The sequence below is a fragment of the Fistularia commersonii genome, chromosome 28 (assembly GCF_037954325.1).
Source record: "Fistularia commersonii isolate RoL2024-O1a breed Wild chromosome 28, RoL_Fcom_v1.0, whole genome shotgun sequence".
In the NCBI taxonomy this organism is placed as follows: Eukaryota; Metazoa; Chordata; class Actinopteri; order Syngnathiformes; family Fistulariidae; genus Fistularia; species Fistularia commersonii.
The window spans coordinates 8,242,069-8,268,798 of NC_141311.1; the positions used below are offsets into that span (position 1 = coordinate 8,242,069).

The 26,730-nt window shown below is 48.1% G+C and overlaps 1 protein-coding gene across 8 annotated transcripts in view; it reads left to right on the forward strand.

Moving 5' to 3' along the window:
* The window catches only part of arhgap23a (Rho GTPase activating protein 23a), a 66,662-nt gene that overhangs the window by 26,160 nt on the left and 13,772 nt on the right, over positions 1 to 26,730 (forward strand). For 2 of the 8 annotated variants that reach the window (XM_086176137.1, XM_086176138.1), the window contains exons 1-8: positions 6,498 to 7,234; positions 13,955 to 14,158; positions 16,462 to 16,486; positions 17,211 to 17,303; positions 18,250 to 18,328; positions 19,225 to 19,279; positions 20,710 to 22,318; positions 26,061 to 26,216. In XM_086176137.1, coding sequence (XP_086032263.1) covers positions 6,983 to 7,234; positions 13,955 to 14,158; positions 16,462 to 16,486; positions 17,211 to 17,303; positions 18,250 to 18,328; positions 19,225 to 19,279; positions 20,710 to 22,318; positions 26,061 to 26,216 — 2,473 coding nt within the window. In that variant the 5' untranslated portion in view covers positions 6,498 to 6,982. Of the gene's footprint in view, positions 1 to 6,497; positions 7,235 to 13,954; positions 14,159 to 16,461; positions 16,487 to 17,210; positions 17,304 to 18,249; positions 18,329 to 19,224; positions 19,280 to 20,085; positions 20,294 to 20,709; positions 22,319 to 26,060; positions 26,217 to 26,730 lie in introns of those variants that run through there. The other 6 variants (XM_086176142.1, XM_086176141.1, XM_086176139.1 and 3 more) reach the window with 4 other exon arrangements.

Consider the following 26,730-nt stretch of genomic DNA (forward strand, 5'->3'; position numbering starts at 1 on the left):
GCATATAGATAATCTCTGATTTGTTTTAGAAGTGTCTCAAACAGGGCCTCTTCAGACAAAATACCCCAAATACCCAAGTTAGGTAAAAGTAAAACAGTTGTTTACCATTTCTTTAGCTATTGTATTTATAGTCGGGAGAGGCCAGACTGAGGTTTTAGGACATTTTCAGTGGAGATAGTGAATCCAGTGGTTGAGGGATGCTGAGGTTGGAACTGCCAGACCTGAGATCTAGAAGAAGATCCAAGAGGTGATTTATGGATGGAGTGAAAGAGAACTTGTTTGTTGGTGTGAGAGAAGAGGATGATGAGGGTTGGATGAAGGCATTTGATTGGCTGTGGCTATCCCTGAAGGGGAACAGCCCAAAGGAGCAGAAGATTTATGCTGTTTTTTTTTGTTTGTTTTGTTTTGTTGTTAATGTGCCAGGGGAGTGAAATTTGCTGCTTTTTCTGTCAAATCCAAATCCGATTCAGTGAGTCTTGCAGAGGTCAGGATGTGACATAAAAAGGCTGAAATTCTACAGATTCTTGTCTTATTTGATTAGATCAGCCCGCCCAGATTCTTAACAACGTGAATGCACAGCGAACCCAATGTGTATTAATCTGTTTACACCCCCCTATCCTCCTGGTCATGTGGCATAGTTACTTGTCAACGGTGTGTTGCACCATGGTCCAGCAAACATTCATCATCATGGGAGCTGCACTGGGGAGTGCGTGTGTGTGTATGTGTGTGTGTATAATAAGAGAGTATTTGTGAGTAAATGTGAGTGTTTGTCATTGCTATTCTCGCCCTGATGACCTCTTTTTTGCGTGTAAACTCTACTCCTCAGGTGTCCACTTTTCAACATCCGTTAGCCCCCACACACCCACACATAAACACACCGGCTGGCCAGCTCATGTATCCCACATTCCCTTGTGGCACACGTGGCATCACGAACACGTCCTCCATCCTGATTTGGGTCATCCCATGGTCATTCCTGGCGATTTGCTGCAGTAGATGCTGCTTATACAAAATAATTCCTGTTTTTGAGATCTAATTGATTTTATGCCAATTTTCTCACCTGTGTAAACGGAAAGCACTACTGGTTTTAATCCTAATTCCCCGCACACATCAACATGAGGAGTGTTTCTTTTTTTGACATGTTTTGGGAGGGGTGCACAAAGACACCTAGTTTTCTGCAACAGGTCTGTAAATTGGACGTATCATATGATGTCTATCCAAAGGCAGCCTTTGTCCAGGGGTCATGTAATAATAGACGCTAGATGCAAGTCAACAAGAAGTGAATTCTTGCTTTGCAGAACCTCCGTCATGCAAATGTTGGACATTCCTTTAAGAATCTGTCTAATGTAAAGTTACAGAGACGATGCCGACACATGTATTTGAAGTTAGATAGTATATGACGACATCAACCAAGATAATGTAAGAAAATTATACTTTACAAATCAAGGAAGAGTACTTCATTAAGTCTATTTAAAATAGGGTGCTAATATTTTCCCAATTCCGTCCTAAATAGATGGATCAGATAACAATCCGACTTATCTGGCTTTGTAAGGAAGTAAGTATTTTTGTAAGTTGTAGTCTGTAGTTTTACACACAGGCACATTTTCTCTTGTCCCATTTCAGTTTTAGATGTTCTCGTGCCCAGTTTAGGTCACCTGACACCACAGAAATCACCAAACCCTCAGAGGAACATGTCCTCCATCCTTCTCCCCTCTTTAACTGCATATTTCAGGACCTTGGTGTCCAGCCAACTGTAATGTCATGTAGTCATGCAACGCACACATGTAAAGAATGCATGCATAACACGCTCGCAATCTTTGTGTGTGTGTGTGTGTGTGAGTGTGTGTGTATTTGTGTGTGTGTGTGTGTAGGGGGGCACACAGTCAGGTGTGCTGCATTAACCGCTTTAATCCTGAGTCATGCATCGTAGTGTTGCTGTATCCGTGCTAGTCAGGCTGCAGAGCAGGGGGGGACCACCCACCTGCCCCGAGCCCCGCGGTCGATAGGATATCCTGCCCCTCTTGCACATCGCCTCCACCCCCCTGACACCTGCTATCGGCCCTGAACTTCTTGAGGTTTCCATGTTAAAGCCCGCCATAGTTGTGACCCGTGTAACCCCACCACCCAGCTGGGCTCTCACAGCCCTATTTAAGACTTTCATTTGAAGTTGGCATCAGGTTCAGCGATGGTACTCGAAAAGTCTACATCCTGTACCCGGTAGAATAAAAACACGTGTGTGAGTGTGTGTGCGTGTGTGGTTGCTAACTTTCTCCCTGTCTCTTGACCACCCATCTGCAGCTGTGTTATAAGTGCCCTCTAGTGGCTACTAGCAGGTAATGACACCCTGAGATTTGCCAAATGGGCCGGCAGGTCAGTGTGCAGGATTTATTGGAGATAACAGTTAAAATGAACTTGCTCAAAACAGCTCTGACTCCTTTTTATCCCCCAGTTTTCACACAAATGCTTCAATTGAAATCGTCACCCTCTTAAAATAATTGCCTAAGTCATTTTTTTACAAAAATGTTTTTTTTGCCTAAATCATCTCCTCATGATGCTGACCACCTCTGGCAAAATTGCCTACATCCTCAGTTAAACAGATTGTGCCATTCTACCCCTTTAGTTGAAATTGCCTATGTCAAGAGTGTGTCAAATGGTTCAGTTTTTTGTGTTTCCTGAAAAATCAGAATAAATGACTTAGGTGATTATTTTAACAGGGTGACGAAATGCATCATCAATTATAATTGTTGAATGATACACCATGAGAAGTTACAGATAAGGCTAAATATCCTTGAAAAAACATTGTATCCAGAGATCCCTGTTAGAGAGGGCTGAGCTGGGATGGATCCGAATAACTTCCAAATGGTAGTTGGCGGATGAGACAAGGGAATAACCCTTGAATAGAATAACCCGGGGAGGAACGTAATAGCGCATGGGCCGCGTATCTTGTTTAAAATCCCAGAAAATGGCAGAGCTACCTTTTAAATCAAGGGCTGAAATGGACAAAGTTTCACAGCTTGGGAGAATGAATCTGATAGTGTCAAAGGTTGTGTGTTGTTTAGTCTCCTGTGTCCTGTGAGCTGTCTCATGACGCGTCACGAGAGCTGTCTTCTAGACGATAAGGAGGCCGCGACCCCGGCTTGACACCAGCGTTTTGTACCTCTTTTGAAAATCTGTGACATGAAAACAGATCACGCGTGCTGGTGCTAATTTTCACAACTGCCCCCCCTCCATATTGAGCCAGGATCTCACCAGCAGGGGGCCTCAGACTTAGCACAGGCTTTGTGCTGCCAGTATCACCATCAGTGTCGAACTTGGGTTGCCCTCAGCTGACCCCTCCTCACCTTTCTGTGATCCGTGATCGCTCGTGTTGAGCGTTCCCCTCCTGTCTGCCCAGTGCATCGCATGCCAGAGCATCAGCCTGCAGACTCTTCTTCCCTTTCGCCACCCTGTTTCAGAGTGCGGAGGCACAGCAGAGGGGAGAAAACCCGTGTTTTGTCTTTCCGGGCGGAAGGAAAAAAAGGAGGCCGGGAGGCCTGGTGTTGCCGCGTGCTAATCTGTTGGCCCGTGGTCATGTTATGAGTACGAAGGAGATTAAAACATATCACTGAACCAATCTGTCTGTTCTACCAACAGCAGTGCTCTGCACTATCTTGCCCTCCTTTTCCTTTCTCTTGATGTGTGTGTTATCGGAGAGGAGGTGAGGAAGCCAGGTGCTGGAACGGCAGCACGCGCCAGTCTTTGATTTCCTGACTTCCAAGAACTTAAGGTGATAAAATTCTCTTACAAGTACAAATTATGCACCGTCTCCTTAGCAGCGAGCATGTGTTTACCCTGCACTCAGGTAAAGTCAGATAAAGGAGGTATTGCCCGGTGATGTGCACAAGGCCCCCTGCATGCGGGTGATGGTTGGCGGCCTGTCCAAGCATGCCAGAGAGTACAGTGCGGGGTCGCGAGCGGGGAGGGCCGCTATTGTCACAGCCATTCATGTGTGACTGCATCCTCGGTGTAAACTGTAACTCAATGCCTTTTTGTTCCTGCCTTTTTTGTCCATCTGTTGCTTCACGCTCGTCCTCCTCTTCCCCTGAACCCCCCCCCCCCCCCCCCCCGTAGTTCATAAAAAAAAGGGGAAAAAAAGTAGAGCATTGGAGCCTTTGGTTTTCAATTAAAGCACCTCGAACGCACATTGCGCACATCTTACGGCAATAGCGAAATAGATATGCGGAATCCACATGCGGTGCCGCTGAGGCTCAGTGATGTGCCAGCTGAGACGTGCAGCTCCATCCGGATTAGGCCCAGATCAGCTGACCCTCGCCTCGTGCTGGCAGGACCCCTGCTCATCCCTCCATGGGAGGGCGAGTGCAACTCGGTCCACCAGCTCCGGTCTGGACCAGAGGAAGAAAAAAAAGAAAAGAGCTCCCTTTCTACACGCACGCACGCACGCACGCACGCACGCACACACACACACACACACACACACACACACACATTCACACTCACTCACACACACACACTCACATAACTTCATGACTTTTTGACAAGCACTAATTATACAGACTATAGTATATTTATACTCAGCTGTGACTCAGCGGACATGCGGCCAGAACCGTTGTGTGTTTGCGTGTATTCTCAAATAACTTGTGTGTGTGTTTGTGAGTGTGTACAAAGCTTTGCTGAGGTTTTTCTTTTTTCCTCCTATCAACAGTGACTTTAAAATAATATCATAAGACACTGCCTTTATGGCAACGATTCAGATAAACAAATGTCTTGTAAACACAATATCTGAAAAGTAGCCATGGACACATTCCATCACAGTGAAGAAAACCAAATGAAATTCCAGTGGGAAATAAAAAGGATAACTGCTGTCACAGTCAGTATCTACAACAACAACCAGGCTGAAAAGATGCTTCTGTTTGTGCAAACTACAACTAGATTGAAATCTTTTGGAAGGAAAAGATGCATAACAATGTTTACAGTAAAGCGAGACGTACTGTACTGTATGACATTCCTGCCCTCTGTTTTGAGGAAACTGGAGCAAGAAGTTAAAGCATTGGGGAAGAGCAAAATCCAGCAATGAGTTTATTTTGGCACTTTTTATTTTTTTTTTAATCTTTGAAGTTCTCTTGTCAGTACAGTTCACCCCAAAAAACAAATACAAGCAAATGATTTCTAACTTCTCGGAATGAGTCATCCTAGGAAAAGAATGCATGAACCATGTGGCTACAATTCGCAGTTGGTATCGTGAGTAAGTTAACGCTCTCGATATGATGACTGGATGCCTACGGGGAGGTAGGAAGATTTGTCAGCCCTCTCGATCGCTGTTACCTTTCCGGATCATCCAGCCGGAGCACAACCGACCAACTACCTAGATGTTCGTCAAGCTGATACTTGTCTTGCTGTAGCGGCAGGTGGAACCTGTCCTGCCTCACATTGTTAACGACCACAGCTCTTTAGCGGGGACTAGAGATTTTTCGGAGTCGGCATGGTCACCTGTCTGCCACTATCCCAGGTTACCTGGGCACCTGGCTGTTTGGTGAGAATTTGGGGGATCGAATGGGTTGACGTTTAGGTGTCATTGCTGCTTGAGTGGGTCAGGTCAATCTGTGTCTGTGTGTCAAGGCACAGCACTATTGACTGCTTCTCTCTCTCTTGCTTTCTCTCCACCATCTTTTTTCCATTTTATCCGCTCATTATCACCCCCCATCCTCTCCTCTGGATTTTCTTCTTTTAAGCCAAAAAGGAAAAAAAAAAAAAGAGGAAGTAAAACACTAATCACAGCAGCGAGGAAAATGTTTTCTCTTTCTGCTGTGCTGGAAATCTGCCCTGTGTGTGTGTATGTGTGTGTCTTCCCTCTGGGTTAGTGATGGAGGCAGGGCTGGGGCTTTTTTGGGGGGAGTTTTAACTGCAGGGAATCACGGATTTGTCGCTGTCTCTGTTTCATGTGGGTCACCAACACATGTAGTACACGTGCAGACAAGAGGCTCGGTCTTCTCCATTCTGCTCCATAGGTCTATCAGTAAAAGGGCCGCCGCTGGTTCCTCCGCCGCTCCCTCCATCCCGAGTTCAAAGTTTGGAGATTGGCTTGAACAGCAGAGGTTCTGGCATTTTAGTTGTTGTTGTTGTTGTTGTTTTCTTGGACAACCGGTTTGCTCGGAGGGACACTGAGTGGTTGTTTAAATACAGATTGGGTTACAGAAACCAAGGATGATGAGAGAGAGAGAGAGAGAGCGAGAGAGCGAGCGAGAATGAGAGAGAGAGCGAGAGAGAGAGAGAGAGAGAGAGAGAGCGAGAGAGAGAAAGAGAGCGAGAGAGAGAGAGAGAGAGAGAGAGAGAGAGATGGCTGTGGCTTGCTGAGATAAGTTCGGTGGAGGGGGCGAGATGGATTTGTTTGGCTTCAGAGACGCAGAGTGAAGAGGAGACAGAAAGGGGGAGGGAGTGTGAGTGTGTGTGCGAGGGGGGCAGTGGGAGGGAGGAGAGATCCAGCCCTCTGGGACAGCAGTGTGTGCTTTGGGGGTGGATTGAGTGGCTTTGCGTGCAGAGCACTGCCGGACACCGACAGGAGTGACGCTGTCAGTTGTTCTCTGTGTGTCTGTAGTGAAACCGGACCTACCTCTGATTGCGCCATACACACACACACACACACACACACACAGACACACTCCTCCACATGTTGCTGAGGACGGACCAACCCTCTGACTTGATGCGTTTGAGCGTTGGAGAGCTGATTCTCCCCACTGGAGTGTGGAAGCGACCGGCCGTGATGTGCGACTTGTGGGATTAAACTTTCGGAAGGCTCGGCAGTGACGCCAATGGAGAGGAGACGGCCCGACTCCAGTGAATGACAGGAGGAGGCCCTGCGAAGCTCTGCTTCAAGCCGCCTCTCTGCCCCTGAGCTCCCCTTCGCACTGCTGCCTCGGGACGTTGTCTGTGAGCTCCTGTCAGTCCCTGAGTGTGTGTGTGTGTGTGTGCGTGCGTATGCGCGCGGCCCATGAGGGCAGCCAGCGATGCGGATCTGAAAAAGCTCCATGCCCCGATGCCCGCTGCTATGCTCCCGTGCCCTGCGCCAGCCGGGTCTGACTGGAGCTTCCAGAGCCCGGTGGGGGTGGACTGCAGCTCCCCAGAGCCACGCTGCATCTGGGTCGCTGTGCTTCGTGGCAGCACCGGGCCACCGCCTTCCCCGCCGGCCACCCCGCTGGCCGCAATGCCCAGCGGGTGCAGTCAGGACTCACATCAGCCTAGGGTAAGGAGAGGTCACCCGGCCAAATGTGTTTGAAATGGTCCTTTATTGACCCAACATGGAGCGCTTCACCTTTGTCACATGGTACAGGTTTAAGGTTTATTACTGTTTTACCAGCAAAGAAGGTCATAATCAGTGAGATTCTGTCTTGTTAGGAAAGCAGCACATGAAAATGAGTAGTCTGCTACATTTATGTACTTATTTTCAGTAAATTAATGTTGTGTTTTACCATTAACTGATTTTTAGAGTTATTGTTATTTTATTGTTTTTTTCCCCTTATGAGTTAACATGAGTTAACATAGATTTAATATTAATATAAGTATCCTATTGTTCTTGCTTGATAAGCTAAAAACTGAAGATTTGTCTACATTTCTGGACCGTTCAGTTAATTGATTGATTGATAATCAGGACCAATCAGTGCGCAGTGAAGAGCGGCGAGCTCTGTCGTCACACATCAGGGCGATGCAACAAATGTTTTGGCACCCGTATCCAAGCCTCACGGTTTTCCAAAACCTGGATCAAACAACGATACCAGCGGATTCGTGACACAATCTTTTCCATGTTTTTTTTTTTTTTTTTTTACGCGCATGGATGCCATCAACACGTCTGCGTAACTGTGTTTGAAGTGTGCCAGCACTTTGCCTCATTTCCAGCTACCTGCTACCTGCAGGTACCTAGAAAGTTTCTGTGAATTGCCATCCGCTGCCACGGTATATTATAAATTCCAAAAGAAGGAGTTGTGCTTTGAGGAAAGCCTCCGTCTGAAGGCGGTTTACAAAAACAGGTCACACTGTTTTGAAGTTGTAACGCTCATAACGTCATTCTTATTGTCTGCTGGGCGGCTTTTCTTTGTTGTAATGTGAATCTGTGCAGGGGACGCTTGGCAAAACTAGGAGGCAAAAAAAACAGCAGACACTTGATGTTTACTAATGAGCTCCCATTATGCAACACATGGTCAAAAAGCAGTTTTAAGTTACATTTCGGACTCCAAATTGTGTTCCCAGCCGCAGGTTTAAGCTGTAATTACGGCATCACTGAAACGTTCCGCGTGCGAGGCATGGCAGGCTTTGTTCACTCCATTGAGGGTTGAACGTGGCGAAAATACTCTGTGCTCTGACAGCAAATATAATCAAAACAGTTGTTTTGGGGAAAAAAGTTAGATTTCTGACAGATAACAGTTTAATTGACTCTTTCATTCATCATTTTTCCAGCATTTAAAAGGTTGTCCCGGCGCCAAATCAAAAAGCGACTCCCAATCAGATGTTGAAAATTAGACATTTGGCTCAAAGTGAATCACAAAAACAGTAAAAGACCGAATGATGTCATTTTGATGAATGGAGAATTTATTGCAAGGTGTTTCGGGGTCAGCGAGGGGTGAGGCCCATGCTTCCCCATTTCCCCCTCTCCCTCCCTGCTCAGCCCCTTTTGATTCTCTGCACCCCCCAACCCCACCCCATGATCTCATATCAACGTGGCCACTTGTGCAAAAACGATCACCTCTTACTCTCTACTTTTCCTTGTTCGTTTCCCTCCACCCCCCTGCTACTTTTGACTCACAGCTAAATGCGAGTTGGGGGGGTGGGTTGGATGGCCGTTTGGAGAGACTTTACGTGCACAGCTGGAGCAAACGTTGTTTTAGACAGGGGGCGTGTCATGTTGTTGATGCAGTGTTTGCAGGAGGTTGACCAAACTTATGGGTGCTAATGAAGTGTGTAGTTCTTGACACACACACACGCACACACCCTCCCCTTAGCAGGGACTTTGTGTGTGGTGACGTCGGTGTGACTTCCCGGTATCGTGCACGATCGGCTTCGTGCGATTGGTATGTTTTTCCAGTGAAGTCTTTTATAACCTGCCTCCAAAAACCAATCAGATCCATCATATTAAACTGCTACAATCAAAATAAAAAACACAAACTTAAGTCCAGCAGTAGAACCTTTTAAACTCGGGTAAAACAACGGATCCTCGCTGTCACGTCCCCGCTGGCATCATCATCGTCATCTACAGCGTCAAATGATGCTTGTTTTCATTCAAACAAAGCAAGAACTTCGTGTTTTGCCGCGGAACAGCTGAAGTAGAAAACCCTGTTCAGCAGATGTTGCATCACCACCCATTTGTCGAGTCAAACCGACAATGGAGTTGGACCGGTCTTTGCGTGCGCGCGCACACACCCGCAAGGCACGCACACTGACACGGAGCGGCATGCAAACTCTCATGAATGAGAAGTAAATTCTCGTGTCATGTAAATCAAGGAGAGACCCGCAGCATTGGGAATTGTTTTGCACTTCAATTTGAAACCCGCTTCTTTTCCGCACAGGCAGATTGTGTAGTAGAACCCGGGAGAGATATTTAGAACGCAGCCATGCACGCTCAGGATGGAACCCGCTGTCTATTTCGACCCCTGGAGGTGTCAGAGCTCGCTTTCCGCGTGCTCGGTAAGTCAAGGAGCCGTCAGGCGGTCCTGCATTTCCATCTTCTCTCTGCTGTTCTCCGCCGGCGGCCCGGCTCGGGTGGTGGGATTTAAAGGCTTGTCAGCATTTGTAACGTCCGCAAAGCTCCACTTTTCAAACAGGTTGCAGCTCTCAGCTGTTTAGAAGAGCATTATTGTTCTGCCCCGCTGGGCTCCCTACGACCACCGCATTCCCGCTCCGCCTCCAGGCCGAGTAAGAAGAGGAGACTGTGGTCCTCCTCATGGGGGCACCGTCACTAAAAGTTAGAACAAAATCTCCCTCCAGAAGATTTTTTGTTGGATTAAACAGGACATAATTTACATGAACCTGCAGTCTTTTGATTTATATTTCAGCCAATTACGCTATTTAATGCTGCAACATCTAAGGAGACAACATTTATAAATTAGCTGGTACTGAGAGAGACGAGTTGTCATGGCGTGAAGTTCTGGGACTGCTTTTGGTCCACTTTGTATTCAGTCTTAATGGAGTGCTTTCTAATTAAAAGCAGCAAATCAGGCTGTTGTGTTGTGTTGTGTTGTGTGTGTGTGTGTGTGTGTGTGTGTGTGTGCGTGCGCATGCAGCCCTCCACCTACTGAACACCCAGTGCAGGCAGGAAGCTGCTGCACTGCTTTAATAGCTGCTTAAGAGAAATTGTTTCCAGTGTGGGTCCTTTTTTTGGTGTGTTTCTTAATGACATCAGGCTCAGGTCATGGAGTGTGTCTGGGCTGCATGTTGTCTGCAAGGCACTCCAGGATTTATTTACTCTCATAACTGAGTGAGACCATGTCCGAATTTCAGGCAAAAATAAAAAAAATAGTGTGAAAAGAAAAAGTTCCCTGTGGGAATGTAGGAAATACCGAATGCCCCCCTTTCTCGTCAGAGCTGCAGCGAGGTCCCCAACCCCCGAGGTTTGAGCTCCAAAGCCTCTGGAGGAAGTTGAGTTTAGACAGAGAAACCACATGAAAATTTTCCAAGCGCCTGGTTGGTTAATCTGAAGGCCCAAATCCGTGAGCCGACCGGATCATGTCAGCGGGTTTGGACTTTTTTCAAGCTTCTATGTGTATTTTTAAAAAAGACACAACAAAGAAACAGACAAACCAAAGGTAATGGGGGGGCGGGGGGTTTGCGTGGCTTCAGGTGAGGGAGGGTCGCTGTGGACCAGGCCATTGCAGCCCAGCGGGAAAACTGCAGGCTCGGAGAACCAAGTCGGACCCCGTGTGTTTTGGGTAATCACAGGGTTTGGTATTCCCGGCGCTGGGAGGGGCCATGTGGTCGAAACCGGCGTGCTGGAGCCTGTCCGCCTCCTCCTTCTCTCATTCACCCTCTGCCTCTTCAGGCAGTCACGGCGTGTGTTTCAACTTGTCCAAGCCAAACCGCTCCTGTTAAGGAATTCACCCCCCCACACACACTCCCTCATTCCCTTTTTCCTCCATCTTTCTCTGTATCGGTTTCATTTAACACCAACGTTGCTCCTCCCCTTCCTTGCATGCCTTTTTTTCTTTTTCTTTTTTATTACACAGCGCTCTGCCCACCTCTTTCAGCAATTACTATAGTTTGACTGGTTTTTATATTGACAATACTTGAGGTGTTGATAGCCAGCAGTTGGAAAGGCCCGCACACAGCTACACACTCACACACACACACACACACACACACACACACACACACACACACTGAGATGTGCATCACTGTTTTGAATGGAGGTGTGAGAATTGTGGTGGCTGTATGTGCACATCTAGCTGAACAGTATACATCAGGAGGAAAAAAAGGAAAAGTATTTCAAAGGCCGAATTCTGGCGGATTTGATGTGTTCCATATCGAAGGCTTTGAGTTTCACGTGGATTTATCAAATCATCCAAAATCCATGACCTCCAATCCGAAGTTTCCTCTGAAAAGTTAAAACCAGCTGTGTCCAGGCAGAAGAGGACACCTGAGGAGAAGAGTCCTGCTGCAAATGATCTGAACAGAGAGTACATATGTGGGCTTTTTTTATTTTTGGGGTTGATTTTCCTGGATTGAATATAAAAGTTGTGCAGGAAGTGAACACGGAGTTAAACTCCACATGGCCCGTTTTTTGTGACAAGCATCCATGTGGCGAGGGAGGAAGAAAAGGTGGAGGGGGGAGGAAGGGCCAGGCGGGCGAAGGAGACCGAAGAATTGAGGGATGGAAAGGAAGCAGCTATGATGGCAACCAGCGGCGGTTATTTTTAGGTAGCATCTGGTGTATCATGCCCTGCTATGCTACCCAACGTCCTGTTTCCAGCCTGCTACTTCCTGTTGCCAGGTCACATATGTCTGTGTTTTTTGACGCAGACAAGCATGTGTGTCTGCTGTGTGTCATTGAGTATTCATATGTGGAAAGGGAAATGGATCTTGGATGGTGGATTTTTTTTGTGGAGAGGGGGTGCTAGTTGTCTAGACATCCACCTCCTGTTAGGTGACATGAAACACATCAGGACCCCCCCCCCCAATCGACAGGTCTACATATGGACTTGTGGCTTTCTGACCGAGTTATGATTTTATTTTTAAGCCCTTAAAAAAACACACCATCCAGATTCATTGATTGATTAAGACGCGACATGCTTTTCTTTTTTTTTCTAGATTCACCTCCAAAAGTAGGCACTCACCAGAATATTACTGTCCAATACAGATACTGCAAATACATGCTGGCGCTGACCTCATTGCACCACATGCGGTACATCCATCTTATTTTAAAAAGACTTTTAGCATCATGACGGCACAGTGGCGTCAGTGGTTAGCGCTTCCGCCTCACAACAAGAAGGTCCCTGGTTTGATTCCAACCTTTTTGTGTGGTGTTTGTATGCTCTCCCTGTGTCTATGTGGTTTTCCTCCGGGTTTTCCAGTTTCCTCCCACAGTCCAAAAAATGTAGCGGGTCAATTGGAGATCCTAAATTGCCCAGCTGTATGAAAGAGAGTGAATAATTGTTTGTGTCTATATGTGGCCCTGCAATCGACCAGCAACCCTGCCTCTTGCCCAATGACAGCTTGGATACACTTCAGCACTCCAGCAACCCTGAATGCAGGTTAAGCACTGTGGATGGATGGATGGATGGATGGATGGATGGATGGATGGATGGATGGATGGATGGATGGATGGATGGATGGATGGATGGATGGATGGATGGATGGATGGATGGATGGATGGATGGATGGATGGATGGATGGATGGATGGATGGACTTTTAGTAGCAGTTTTCACTGGGGTTTTGCAATTCAAACATCTCTTGATTTAGTTTGAAATGCAAGTTTGTTGATTCTGTTCATTATAATGTGTATCTATGTACTCAATAGGAAGGTAATTCCTATTGGGTAATGACTGGGTTGAAGTACCTGCATGTGCAAACGTTGTTCAACGTATTGATTCTGGTTGCGGCACAGCTGACATCCACAGGTCTGACAGTGAACACACAGCACCTGATAACCAAACCATAGGCGGCAGGAGAATTTACCCCCACCTCCTCGTCTTCGTTCTCCTCGGCCATGACTGTTTGGTCAGGTGATGGTATTTGACTGACAGATGTGGGTCGACGGGGCAGCACAGGGGTGATAGTTCTCACGTGTGATTGTCAGCTGGGCCGGCCAGGCTTATTTACCCGGCCTACGGGAATGAGATATTTAGAGTGCAGCTGGGAATCTGCGTCTGCCCTTCACTCCGGGAGAAGTGCCCCCCCCTCCATGTGGACCTTCTCTCCTTGATAAGACCAAGGTCAGAGGAGCCCCGCGTTCCTCGGCGCAGCTGTGGTCCTGTCTCCCTGATAGTAGACTTTCCCCTTCTCCCACCTCCAGGCCTGTTGGTGGACTGAGAATGTATCACTGAGGCAGAATCCAACAGATTCCCTAGTCTTTCAATTAAGTACTTTGGGTTCTCAACATTACTCCGATAATCATCTCTTGATACTTATCTAATGTTCGGTCAGTGCCTGCGGACCATGTATATGTCAAAATATAAAGAAAAATGGGCCACGTTGAGTAATGAGTACTTGGATTTTTTTTACACTGAGTGCGTTTTCTGGCAGTCAGTGTTAATTACGCAGCGCATTTGCTGATATGTGATACGCTCTGGCTCTGAAGTCCTGTATGAAGGTCAATAACACTTGATAGAGATGAATTCTGAAGCTCCTTATCGTTTAATAAGTGTGTCCATGCATATGTGATGGATTCCGCTCTCTGCAACCGCACTTCAACTCCTCAATGCAGTTAAACTTAATAATGTCAGAAATTGAGTTTTGCTGACTCTGTGTCTGTGTCCACAGGCTAAGGGGCGGAGGGATGGTCTCTCCTCAGCTGGTGACAACCCTCGGCCGCAGATGGCGTCCAGGCCGGGAAGGGAGGGGGTCGGCGTGGGCTGGAAGGGTCCCCGGACGCTGGTTCTCCATAAGAACTCCCAGGGTTTTGGCTTCACGCTGCGCCACTTCATTGTTTACCCTCCAGAATCTGCCCTGCACACCAACTTCAAGGTGAGACTTGGGCCCCTGCGGGCGCCTTCAACCCCCCGGGAGTATCTTAAATCAGTGTTTCTGTATTAAACAGCATTAAAGGTGAAACCAGGCTGGAGCCGCTAGGAGCCGGGATATAAATGCTTACGGTGCTGCAGCCGAGGGCTGCGGGGTTGAGCCGGGAAAAAAAGGGCCAGACAAGAAGAGAACAGAAGTCTGGCTGATTGGAAACAAATGACCGGGACATAGGGGGGGTCCATTAAAAAGGTTACAGCAGCAAATGGCAGTTGCAAGTTTGCAGAATAAACACACAAGGAGTAAAGAGGATAATAAGGGGGAGCGAGTGTGACCCGCAATCTGTTCTCCCTGCCAGACTGAAAGGTCCAAAAATAGTTCCCCCCTCTTGATTTGTTTTTCAGTTGTTCGTCTAAAGCCATGTTTTCAGTTCTTGGGGAATCCAAAATTGTGCTTGTGTTTGGAAGGAGCTGCGGCGTGACTGGTTATTTAGCTTTTTGAGGTGCGCGTGTGTGTCTGTGTGTGTGTGTGTGTGGTGTAGGGGGAGGGGGGGGGGGCAAACGTCTCCAGATGTGAAATTGAAGGATATGGAGGCCGGGCTGGGGTGAGGCGGCCGAAAAACAAGGCACCTATTATTATTCTGCCACCCTGTCGCGCAGCAGCTGCAGATAGGCGCACAGATTGAATGAGGCCTGTTGTCTTATTCTGGTTCCACTGGCTTGCGCCGTGGCCGTACCAGGCCAGGCCAGGACAATGGGCCCACTTCTGGCCTGCTGGCTCCGGTTCCGTCCTCATCTCCCCTGCCTCCGGGCTCACATGGTGTTTTCGGGACAATCGGGTCCCAAAGAGACGCCTGTTCTGTTTCTGAAGAGCCTCCCAAGCTGCTCTCACAGTGCGTGATTCATTGCGACGCCGACCGGGTTCACGACCCACTGGGCCTATCCTTTCACGGTCCTCACAGGTCCGGAAAGTTCTCTAACGGCAAAAAATGCACCCACTGAGTCGAATATTTACTGATCATCATGTAAGGAGCCAAATGTGAAAGGTACAAAAACCTAACTCTAAGATATTTGTCCTTAAGATAGTTCTTGTCTTACTAAGTGGAAATCATCCGAAATGATTGTCTTAATTTTCAGACAGGACAGGAATAGTCCTTTATCACTCTGTGTATGTATGTATTTACATATTTTAATCAAAGCAAACCTATATTCTTCTTTCCGTGGTAATTCTTATCTGAGATCTAGACTGATTTTTTTTTTTTTTCTTGTCACTTATATTGTGATCTATTTTCCAATTTTGCAATGATTTTGAAACCACTTAATTTAGGGCCAAGGTTAGGAAAAAGGATGATGAACTGTTAAAAATATAAGCTGTATTTTCAGGGTATCTCTTAAAAAACTTTACCACCAGCGTAAGCTGAAACATGTTTATTACCCTAAAAAATGTTTAAGTTCTAAAAATGATCCAGGGATGCCCTCATCCCCCCATGCCCATGGGTAAGTGCGTGTTGACCAGGTACATCCCGTCCTCCCTACCACCGTCACCTTCTTGGACCCAGGCGCCATCGGACTCAGGCTGGTCCGTGGCCCGGTGTCCCCAGGCCTGAGCTCTATTCTGGGGTCAGCAGCTCTCCTTTCTCTGGCCCTAAACCCCCGCCTTTGTCTGCAGAGCCAGGAATGAGCCCACTCAGCGCCGCACAAAGCCGGGCAGCCGTCAGCCCACCGTGCCCCCAGCCCCAAACTGTCCACTCAGCTCACTACATGTGTGTATGTTTGCATGTGTCTTTGGCTGCGTGTGTGTGCGTGATCAGACAAACTGCGACTCGCAAATCTCAATGCAGCCATCCTCCGAACAGACAGCTGTGGGCGTGTGTCTGCCCTAAGTGTTTTGATGTCATGAGTACCTGTTGACCGTGTAACCCGAAAGCCGACATGTAAAGCTTATAAAAATAAACGTGTTTGTCTCTGTAGCGAATATCTGAGCTGCCACTGCACCTTTTTGGTAGCACTCAACTTACTACACCACAATTACACAACAGCTGTTTTGGTGGGGGAGAATTTTTTTTATTTTGCTTCAGCGTCAGCCAGGGTCAGCGATGTGACTGACAAGGTCAGGGTCCAGGTCATCAAGATTTTCTCCCATAAATTGTATTTCAAACACTCGGTTTGTGCTGTAGATATATTACACTGTTATGTATATAATTACACACAGTAAACATAAATCATTACTTTTGCCATTAAACCAGATTGGATGGTTGCTTCGGCATGAACTATCTCCTAACTTTGTGTCTGTCTTTCTTCTATTTGCAGGATGAGGAGAACGGTAATGGAAAGGGTGAGACTGTCCTACCCCTTGTTCTGTCTTTCTTTTTTTAACTTTCCTTTTTTTTTTCCACAAGACAAAATCGTATAGCCGCGCAGTTAATGTGCAGATAACGATGATGTAATGGAGACAGAGAGAGAGAGACCTTCAGCATTCCCCTCTGTCACCCCTGGTCTGCAGCCCCCCTGCGCCTCTCACAGGACACAGCAGAGAACTGCATCGTAATTGGGGCATAAATCACACTTTAATAGACTGTTCTTACAAACTTAGTTTAATTTTTAACTCGTCTCCTTCCACGGGCTATTTTATAGGTTAATAACACGACTCTGACTTCAATAACAGGAAGTTGGGGGAATGCTAATATAAGTCCCAGGAAATTGCACTAATAAAAAAGGAATATAAGGAATGCATAATGAAATGCTAAACAAGAAGCGAGCCATAAGTAAGAGGTGAACTGTTCGAAAGGCAATAAAGGCTAAGGCCTAATCCAAATAGATTTTAAAAGTGCTGGACATGTATTGTTATGATTTTAAAAAATGTGACTAAAACACTAACTGTTACAGTTAAATAAAACAAACAAGGGTATTTAATGCAGAATAACGACATGAAAACGCCATTAAATGCAGTTAGGAGCTGTGTACCGAATCTATTTCCTTTGCAATGCAACCCAATATGACTTTTCAAAACTGTTATTGCACCAGATAAATATTTTCTGTTTTCCTTTTTTGCTATACAGGGTACCAGAGAGGCAGGCTTGAGCCGATGGACACCATATTTGTCAAGAATGTGAGAGAGATGGGCCCTGCACACCAGGCAGGCCTGTGCACAGGTAAAAGAGAACACGAGGATATTAACATCCTGATTTGCTTTGCAAATCTGCTTTTTGGGGGAGGGAGCAGGTCATGTTACCCAGCCAGAAGTGAACGTTAGCCTCTGCCCAATCCGGGAGTCGGGCCACTGTTCTCCCTCAATACAGTGGACAGTTTGTCCTGCAGCGTCACTGCAAGGGATGTTGAATTGATCTGAACGTGACATCACATCTCCTATCTCTCTCCCTCTTTCTCCCTTTCTCTATCCATCTCTATCTTTTTTCTCCAGACACAGCAAAACCAGTTTTCAGTGAAAAGCCCCAGCAGCCACCTGTCACACACAGACACTCTTATTCTAGTATTGACATATACAAACACACTTCGATCCCCCTGCATATGTGTTCCAGCCTGCACGAGGCGCCGGCGTGCACGAACACCTATTTATCCGCCATCTCTCCTGAGCCCTGGGTTCACGAATCACTAAGCCGCCGTGACATCCCCCGTGTGGGATGTTGACAGGAAAACAGATTTCGTAGGCCGCCGGTATTGACTGGTAATCTTGGAACAAAGTACACGTAACTCGGGGGTATATTTTGACTCGATCAAATCTGGGATTAGCGGGGAACATTTATTTTACAGGTTTTCATCCCTACCGGATTTCGAGGCTCTAATCCTCTGGTTTTTAATCTTTAATGATGTAATTACGAGGTTAGATTTGAATTAGCGTTTGCTTGGTTGCTTTAATACCACAGTCACTTGAACCTTTTGTCACTTGAAGCTTTTTAAGATCATCGACTTCCTGTTTGGCCCGCGCGGTCTGGGTTTTATTGAAATTAGATGCTCATTAGCAAAAGCCAGGGATATTGAACAAAGGGGATTTTGGTGCAACTTAGAAATGACTTTACTTCCCCAAGTGTATTTCTTGTTTTGCATCGCTTTTGTATTTCAAATTGTGTTTCTTGTCAGGTGATCGGCTGGTCAAAGTGAACGGAGAGAGTATACTCGGAAAGACCTACTCCCAGGTGATCGCCCTCATTCAGAACAGGTATGACCTCCTGTCCTGCGGTGCTTTGAGACTGGCTGTCACATAACTGTGTGTTTTCTTTGCTTACTTTGTTTCTTGGACACTTGCCATGGACATGATTGCAGCTTTTGAAAAAAACAAACAAAAACAAAAAATAAAACTAGGGTAGCCCGAAGCAGTGCACTTTACATCGTGCACTTTGTATGATCACATGACAGAATACTATGATGCTTTAAAAGGGAGAAGTAAGGGGCCAGAAAAGCAATTCTTGCCTAATACAAGTCACGGCTTCAGAAATATTTGGGTTATGACACGTCCTTGTATATTTTTCCATAAATACACCACAGCCTAAGGTCTCTCATAGAGAGGAACTATAAATCATATCATAAACCATCCTTCACGGCAGGTTTCTAAATCCTGGGAGGTCAGAGGTCAGGGTTGGCTATCAGACCCCTCCACCACACTGTAAACTACACAGATATTTCACTGCATATTACGGAGAGAACTCCATCCTGTGTGTTAATGCAGCAGGTTTTCACAGAACTGCTGTGGACTCTAAATATCCCTTTGATATTGTTAACCGTCGAAGGAATAGAAAGGAATCAACGAACTATTTTACTTTTTTGGCTTGTTGTCATATTTTTTGCGTTATTATATTACCAAGATGTCCTGCTACAACCATCTCCGGAACCTTGTTGTATTCGACTTTATCTTTACAGCCCCAGATATGGGGCTGATCAGAATAGATCAGATATGATCAGAAATACACGCTTTACATCAAGATACATCCTCTAACTTTGTGATGCGGCTCCCTTTTAGCCCCCGGTGGATCGAAGCGTTTCTGTTTTTCATCTCTCGTCCTTACTCATCTTTATTTCTCCTCTTCCCTCCTTCTTTGTCCCCCGTCATCCTGGCAGCGAGAGTGTGCTGGAGCTCTCCATTATGCCAAAGGGTGAAGATGTGCTTCAGTTGGTAAGTGTGAGTATGTTTTTTTTTTTTCGTTCGTTTTGATTTCCAACATAACCACCCCTCCCCAGACACACATTATTTAAATCTGCAGTGAAAAGACCATTTTCTGTTTGCAGCCTCGAACCGAGATCCGCCTCGTCTAGGAGTATCGTGTAAGACGAAGAACAGTAAAACGTGTATTGATTCAAAAGTAAACTTTAGTGACAAAGCTTCAGTTAAAAAAAAAAAACACCTCGAGGCTCATACACAAACACACACACCTGTGCACTGTACACCACATTTTTTTGTCGCTCCACAGGTTGCTCTGCGCTCGCTCACATGATCAGACATGCATCATCCACCGGTTCCTCCCATGAACATGGGGCAACATGTCAGAGCGTAAAACCCCATGGAAAGGCAGCCCTCCCCGCCCCCCCACAATCCGTCAAATGTATCTATTCAAACGCTCAAAGAACCCCAAAACATGGTTCCAAGTCATTAATGGTGTGTTTCTCTGCCCCCTCCAAACTCACTCCACTGTCTTTAAGCTCCCGCCTCCCCCCCCACTTTGCCGCCACGCTTATGTCCGCTGCATTCCTCGCATGACATCAGCGGCGCTGCGCCTCCTTCCACACTCCCACAGGGTGGAGTGAGACTGAGAATGAAGGAGGAGAGGGGGTGTTTGGAAGGATTCGAGCGAGGAGAAACAAGATCGGCAGTGAGCAAGCCGACAAAAAGAATTAAAAATAGTAAAAGATTCGGTGGGGGGGGGGGGAACGGTGTAAAATCAGAAGAGCGGGGGGGGGTTTTTAGCGACTGGGCTGTTAGGTGTTTCGCCCTCCGGTGTTCCTCCTCGGTGGTTATGGTGGCAGCAAGTTGAGAGGAGAGGTTTTGGATTCTGGCGGACGCCCGAGATCGCTTAGGTAAATTCATGAAAAAAACTCTTAAATTATCTCTGTGGTTTTGCTTCATTCTGTCGAGAGCGGCCTGTTAGACGGTGTGTTTGCTCTCCGGGTGTTAAGAAGTCGAACTGGTGCGGTAAGTGATGCTTTAAATGTGACCCCTCGCCAAAATAATCGGTAAATTATATGCCTGTCTAAGTCTAAGCGCTGGATATTCCTAAAGCTGCGGTGTGTATGCAGTGTTTGTTCCGGACGCGCGTGTGTGCAGCCCGGCAGCTGTGTAGTGGTGTGGTGTTTTGCTGAAGGCCGCTCTTGTCGCTCGTCAGCCGGTGTGTGTTTTGTGTCGAGAGCTGCGGCCCCCGGGGACAGAGGTCGAAGCGAACCGTCTTCGCTCTGATAATGGTTGTGTAATGCCGGTCTGCTCGAAACCGTCTTAGAGTCACGCGGCCGTGGACTTTTCTTGCTGTTGAAATCATTTACGTCGTTGATTTCGCATTTCGGGTTTTCCTCCTGTTATATCGTGCCTCACCTGTCTTCCCCTTCCCCTCCCAGGCATATTCCCAGGATGCCTACCTGATGGGCAACGAACCCTTCACAGGGGGCGCCGAGAACCTCCCGCCACCGCCTCCCCTCTGTTATTCTCGCGGCAAGACCACACCCCCGGCTGGAGCCACGCCACCTTCCCACATGGGCCAAAACCAACTCGATAACTGGAGTCGCTGGCCGGGTTCTTCCAGTCCTTCCTCTCCTCTGGACAACCGCTCCACCGTGGGCAGCCCCACCAGCTGGCAGGAGGGGCGTTCGGGGGAGCCGGGCGGAGTGGGTCACAGCAGCCCTGCTCACCGGACAGAGGAGATTCAGTATGGGATGACCGGCCAGCAGCCTCAAGGCCAGACCAGGGGGCGCTCCTACTCCTCTTCGTCGTCGTCGGGAGGCCCTTTATCCAGCCCTCTGCAGGTCCACTATCAAAACAACCTCGGCTCCAGCTCCTCGCAGGCCCAGCCACGCAAGTCCAGCTCAGCCTGGACCAGCCCCCCTGTGCCAACGCCGCAGCTCAGCCAAGGCCACAATGAGCGCTGCCATCAGGCTCTGTCCGAATGGTACTACAGCCAGGTGCCCGAGCGCTCGGGGCGCAGCATGCAGACCCGCCACCGCAGCTACTCTCAGGACCGGCTCAGCGAGATGAGGAGGCAGCAGCAGCGGACGGGAGCCTGGCCACACAGCGCCTCCCAGGACACTCTGCTGCTATTGCAGCAGGCGGGACCGGGGCCCCATGGAGAGCCCTTCTGGTCATACGGGGACTGGGAGGGGGGGCAGGATAGAGGCCATCCTGCTAACTACGCTCGAACTCGCTCCGAAAACCTGCTTGCCCACTACGATCGCCACGGTCGCTCGCTGGAGATGCTGGACCGAGCCGGAGGTGGACTGCTTTCGCCACGCTCTGAGAGGCCCATCTGGCTCCAGGCCCCGAAGCCACCTCCCAGGACCGATGTCTACCAGAGACACGGGAGCCATTATGGCGTTAAACAAGCTCCCGCAGTGTCCCGACACTCACAGCCACACGCTAAACACCAACCACCGGCGCACTCCCAGCCCCAGCAGAACCGGCGGCTTCCTCCGGAGCAAAGCGTGGACGACCAGCCGGTGGGCTACCGCAGCTACAGCCCTTCCTTCTACCGCAAGACAGGCCGCATCATGCAACAAGCCCACTCCTTCAGGGACCCCTCATACTCTGGCCCCCACTTGAACTGGAACCCAACACCTAAAACCAGCCCCCCGGAGGGATCCCCAGCACCCATCACCGCCTCAACCGCGGCCCTGACAGCCTCCGCCGCGCCCGAGTCCCAGGAGAGAGCGTACAGACCGACAAACCACGAGAGGGAACGGGGGTCGGCGGAGGGGCAGGCGGAGGTCGTGGCACAGACCCAGGAAGTAGTGATGAGGCAGAAACCTCCTACCGGGCGGAGGAACGCCCATGGCATGCGTCATCCCCACTACGCGCTGCCCATGGACGGGCTTGAACCTTCATTATTTTCTCCAGATCCCCAAGACTCCACCCCGCTCCCCGGCTCAATGGGAGACGGAGCCCCTTGTAAACCAAATGGCAACCTGGCCCCCCTCTCCTTGGAGGACGACTCCTTGGCTTCCATCCCCTTCATAGGTAAGCGAGCAGTGTCCGAGTGTCGCCCTTTGACTGACTCCCTCCAACTCACCGGTTTCATCTTGAAATGTCATTTTGATCAATCCGGGAACCAAATGAAAAATGTGCTCGCATATTTGCTTTTTCCTCTTTCTGAGATACTTGAGATTCCATTAATGTTTTCTCAGGGCAGTCCGGGTGTTTCCCTCGGTCTCCAGGCGTAATCAGTCGTTAGACTGTGTCATACTTAATGGGTGCTGAGCGAAAGCGGGAAATTACCGAGGGTGTGCGTCAATTTTGAAATTGATCGATCCAAATCAACTTGGCAAGCTTGACACGGCTAGTAACCTACTCGAATGATGCTTGTTCAAGTTCGATCACAATTTGTACCGCAGCACAGTAGAGCTTTTTGTGTTTTCCTAAACACCAATGGGGGGGCAGCATTTATTCAACAAGGTGCTGTTTCCACTTGACCGTGCGGCTTAAAAAAATAACTCGACGAAAACATTAACCACAGTCTTACTGACACTTTTTCAACGTGAATCTACGACACTGTGAAAATCACATGACACACGCCGTACTTATAGTTCCACTGAATTTTGCATCATCGTCCAGCTCCCTGGAAACATCGGTAAAGCCGGTCTGGACGCGTGTTTTCTCACGCTGCCCGGCGCCGAAATGCCATGAGTAACAGAGTCATTATTTTGGCACTATGAACCTTGGGAGCCCGAATGCAACAGTCATGCTTTGTGGAAAAGTAGTTGTTTTTGAAAAGATCTATCTATATATAAATCTTTTACCGACAGAAGTGTGTATGTATGTGTATTTAGGACCTCAGGATAAAAACAAAAACAAAAAATGGGAAATTTAAATGTGTGTCACCACAATGATAATTATTACATAACCGACTTCCTGCTCACTGCAAGCTACGGTGAGTCAACGACAAACAAACTGTCATGAGTGTAAACATTCACGCTTGCCGCAGCGACACCAGGAAGTGGAAGACGGAGAGTGAAAAGTGACCCGAGGCCGGCAGGCTGTTGAAAATATAATGTGAGGTTAACCCTCCTTTGCGTAGAAAAACATTCTCAGCTGCGAGTGTGCTGTTAAGACGTAGAAACACAACAAAATCGGGACGTATTACCTAAAAAAAAATGACTGCTGCCTTGCAGGAAGAATGAATTGAATGAGCCGAGGTTCTATAGATATGTCGTCGGGTGTTAAGCACGCCATGTCACAACACGTTCTGCAGAAACTGAGGGGCTTTCGATTTGCGCGATTAAAGTCGGACCTCGCTCAGAGCAAATTTCAAGTCCGGATCAGCCGATTTGGAAGCTGTGATCCGGCTCGGATAGGTTGTCGATATCAAAACAGACTGCGTTCGTCCGGTGGGGCGGGGGTGGGGGGTTATTTCAAGACTGGACCAGCAACCCAGGAGGCCCCTCTCACCCTCTCTGTCTCTCTATCTCTCTCATTCCATTTTTGTCTACCGGAGTGCATTCTTGCCTCCTATCTTCACCTGAATTACACAAAACTAGGCAGCCAGAACTGCAGGCCGGGACAAGTTTAATAGCCGTGAACTGAAAGCAGGGAAGTTTCTCCCCATAGACAGGGGTAAGAAAAGCAGGCTCCTCTCCGGGTCCCCCGTCATCTTTATCTCTCTGACAGTGATGCTGATATGATGCTGTTGTTCTTGTCTGCGGAGTGTCTCCGAGGTAGAGGAGCACAAAGGAGGGCTGTGTCTTGACATTAAATCCAAGGCACTGAGACACAGAATACTGCTTTTACAGTTTCTGAACGTCAGGTCCCGGTACGTTAGAGTGTCCGCTCTCTCTCTGCTCTGGTGCCGCACACAGTCAACGAGGTCCCGGTTTTCCTATTCCAGAGTCTTTCAAGAAGATTTCTTTTTCATTTTTCCACCACAAGGTTTTTGTGGGCGAACGGTCGAGGGCTGCCACTCAGAGCCCACCCTCAATACGGCTATTGTGCTGCTGTGGGAGATGAAGGGGGTTGTGTGTCTGTGTCCAGAGGGTGGGGGGGTCCGGCTTCTGAGTGTCTTTACACACCAGACCAGGACCAAGGCCTTCTGTACTGGCCTCTGTCTTGCTTATGAAAAATGCTTGGAGCCCCCCCCCATGTCATGTTGCCTTGTGTCTTAATCTCATTCATCCCCTTTTCCTTTTCCTGTCTGGTTTTTCTACAATCCTTGTTTTGTCTCCCTTTATTAATTTGTTCAAAAAAAAAAAAAACTTGCATTTTTTTTTTTTTCGCGCGAATTAACCCTCATTTCAGTTACAATTTATTGTCATAGTTCCCTCTCGGCCGAGTTTCTTGTTGTTTTTGAGACCTCTGACATCGCAGTATGGCTGCTTTGGCCGGAGCTTGTTTGTTTTTTTTTCCCAAGTGATCATCTATCATTGTGAGGGCCGAGGCTAATTTCAGCAGACGGACATTTTTTTTAGCCCTTGAAGTGGCTACAGTTTATGAGAAAAATCTCAAGGTTAGGGGCAATGTGTTGCGCTTTGGCGCTTCCCCTTGGTCTCTCCTCGCACCCTGTTCCTCCCCACTGCCCTCCAGGTGTCGACCTCCATGTTTGGCGGAGAAGGCGGGCGCAGCTGGTGTTAAGAGACGTCCGTCGTCGGTCTGTGGCTCCATCCTACCTCGGCGCTCAACGGTCGCCCGTTAATGACGGGCTTTGTTAAACCCACAGCCGGGGCTATTTCTGGGCCGTGCTGTAAACAGCCGGATTCCTCATCCTAGATTGGGAATGTTCTCTGCCCCACGCCGGGGCTTCGGCGCGCACAGAAGAGAAGAATAGACCAGTGAGAGGAGGGGAGACAGAAATAGAGAGGAGGGGGGTTTAGGCACGGGGCGGGGAATTATTACAGGAAAAAGTAGGCAGAAGAGGGAGAAGAAAAAAAATTAAATTGAAATTAGAAACCCTAGCTAGCCTAGGTGGGTGGCTCTCTGCCCGCTGAGCTGCCCGAGACGGTGCCGCCCTCTGCTGTTCTCACACGGAAAAGGCAGGCGCCTGAAAGCTGAAGCTGTCCACCTCATTTGAAGTTCCTCAGTCCCCGCGGACCTCCGGCCTGTCTATAACCAGGAAGCACGTGTGTGATTGTTTCATATCCCTCTGCAGCAGCTTGACTTGTTGCCGTTTCTATCAGAGAAGTGGTAAAAGATTAAAAAAAAGTGGAATAGGTGAAAAGTGGCACAGACCCTGGAACCTTCACTGGCAGGGCGCGTGACTTCATTGATCTACGTCACACTTTTTCACAAATCCACCGGAGCCTCTCTTTTCCCGTGTTTTGTCATCACACCTCGTATATGTAAAGAACTGAAACGTGGAACTAGCTCTGCATCCGGCCCCGCGGTAGCTACCAAACAGTCCTTCGCATGGCGTCAGACGAAACAGGTACTGCTTTGCATGCTTATTTTTCGACCTTAAGTCAGGCCAGTCATTTGTGCGTCCGTCTGAGAAATGTTGTTGTTCTCCGTCCGTGTCCTGTTGTGTTCATCCACCTTTTGCGTCGGAGGCCAGAAAGCAAACTATAACGCGTTTCTTCTTGTTTAGTATCAACCAGAACTCCGTGGTTCCTCATCGTCTCACCCCCTTATAATCCTCTCCTCTTCCTTACATTCTCTAATCTCACCCTTTCATATATTCCTTTGTTTTCCCCTTTAACACCTAACCTTGTCCCGTCTCCTTCCTTCTCTTTCACCTTTTTTTACCCCCTCTCCCTCCGGATCCGCCGTCCCACAGATGAGCCGACCAGCCCTGGCGCCGACTTGCGCGCTCGCCACGTGCCGGCGTCCTCCGTGGTATCCAGTGGCATGAGTTCGGCGCCTGCCGTGGTCACCAGCCCCGCCTCCCCCACCTTCACCTTCCCCCTCACTAGGCTCTTCTCACATGATTGCAGTGAGTGCCCCCCCCCCCCATTCCCGTCCCGTCCCTTCCCGCCCCACCCTGTCCCCCACCCCAATTGCATGCAGCTGAAATTCATGGATCCTGCACTGCTGGAGGGTCTTCGTCTTCCTCCAGGAGGGATCGATGAAGATGAGATTTTTTTTTATTTTCGATTTTGTCCGACTGCTACTGTTTAATTGCAACGACAACTCACTGCTAAAACCTGCACCCGTTCATGGACTACTGTCTGGACCTCAAAATTACATATAAAAACGTTGTAACACATCCAAAATGTTCTCAAATTTTATTTTCACTCTGGTGCATCAGTCTGCTGCACTATTTCCTAGACAAATCTGCTGGAAAGAGGCAATCTGGCCGCCAATTAATATTATTTTGACTTTCAGGGGTCCTGTTGTTGGAAAGATGACTTCATTTTGAAAAAATGAAAGAAAAAAAATGAAAAAGAGCGGGTCGTTTTTGCAGTGATTCACGTATTCAATTCCTGCATGCCGGATTTGTAAACTGC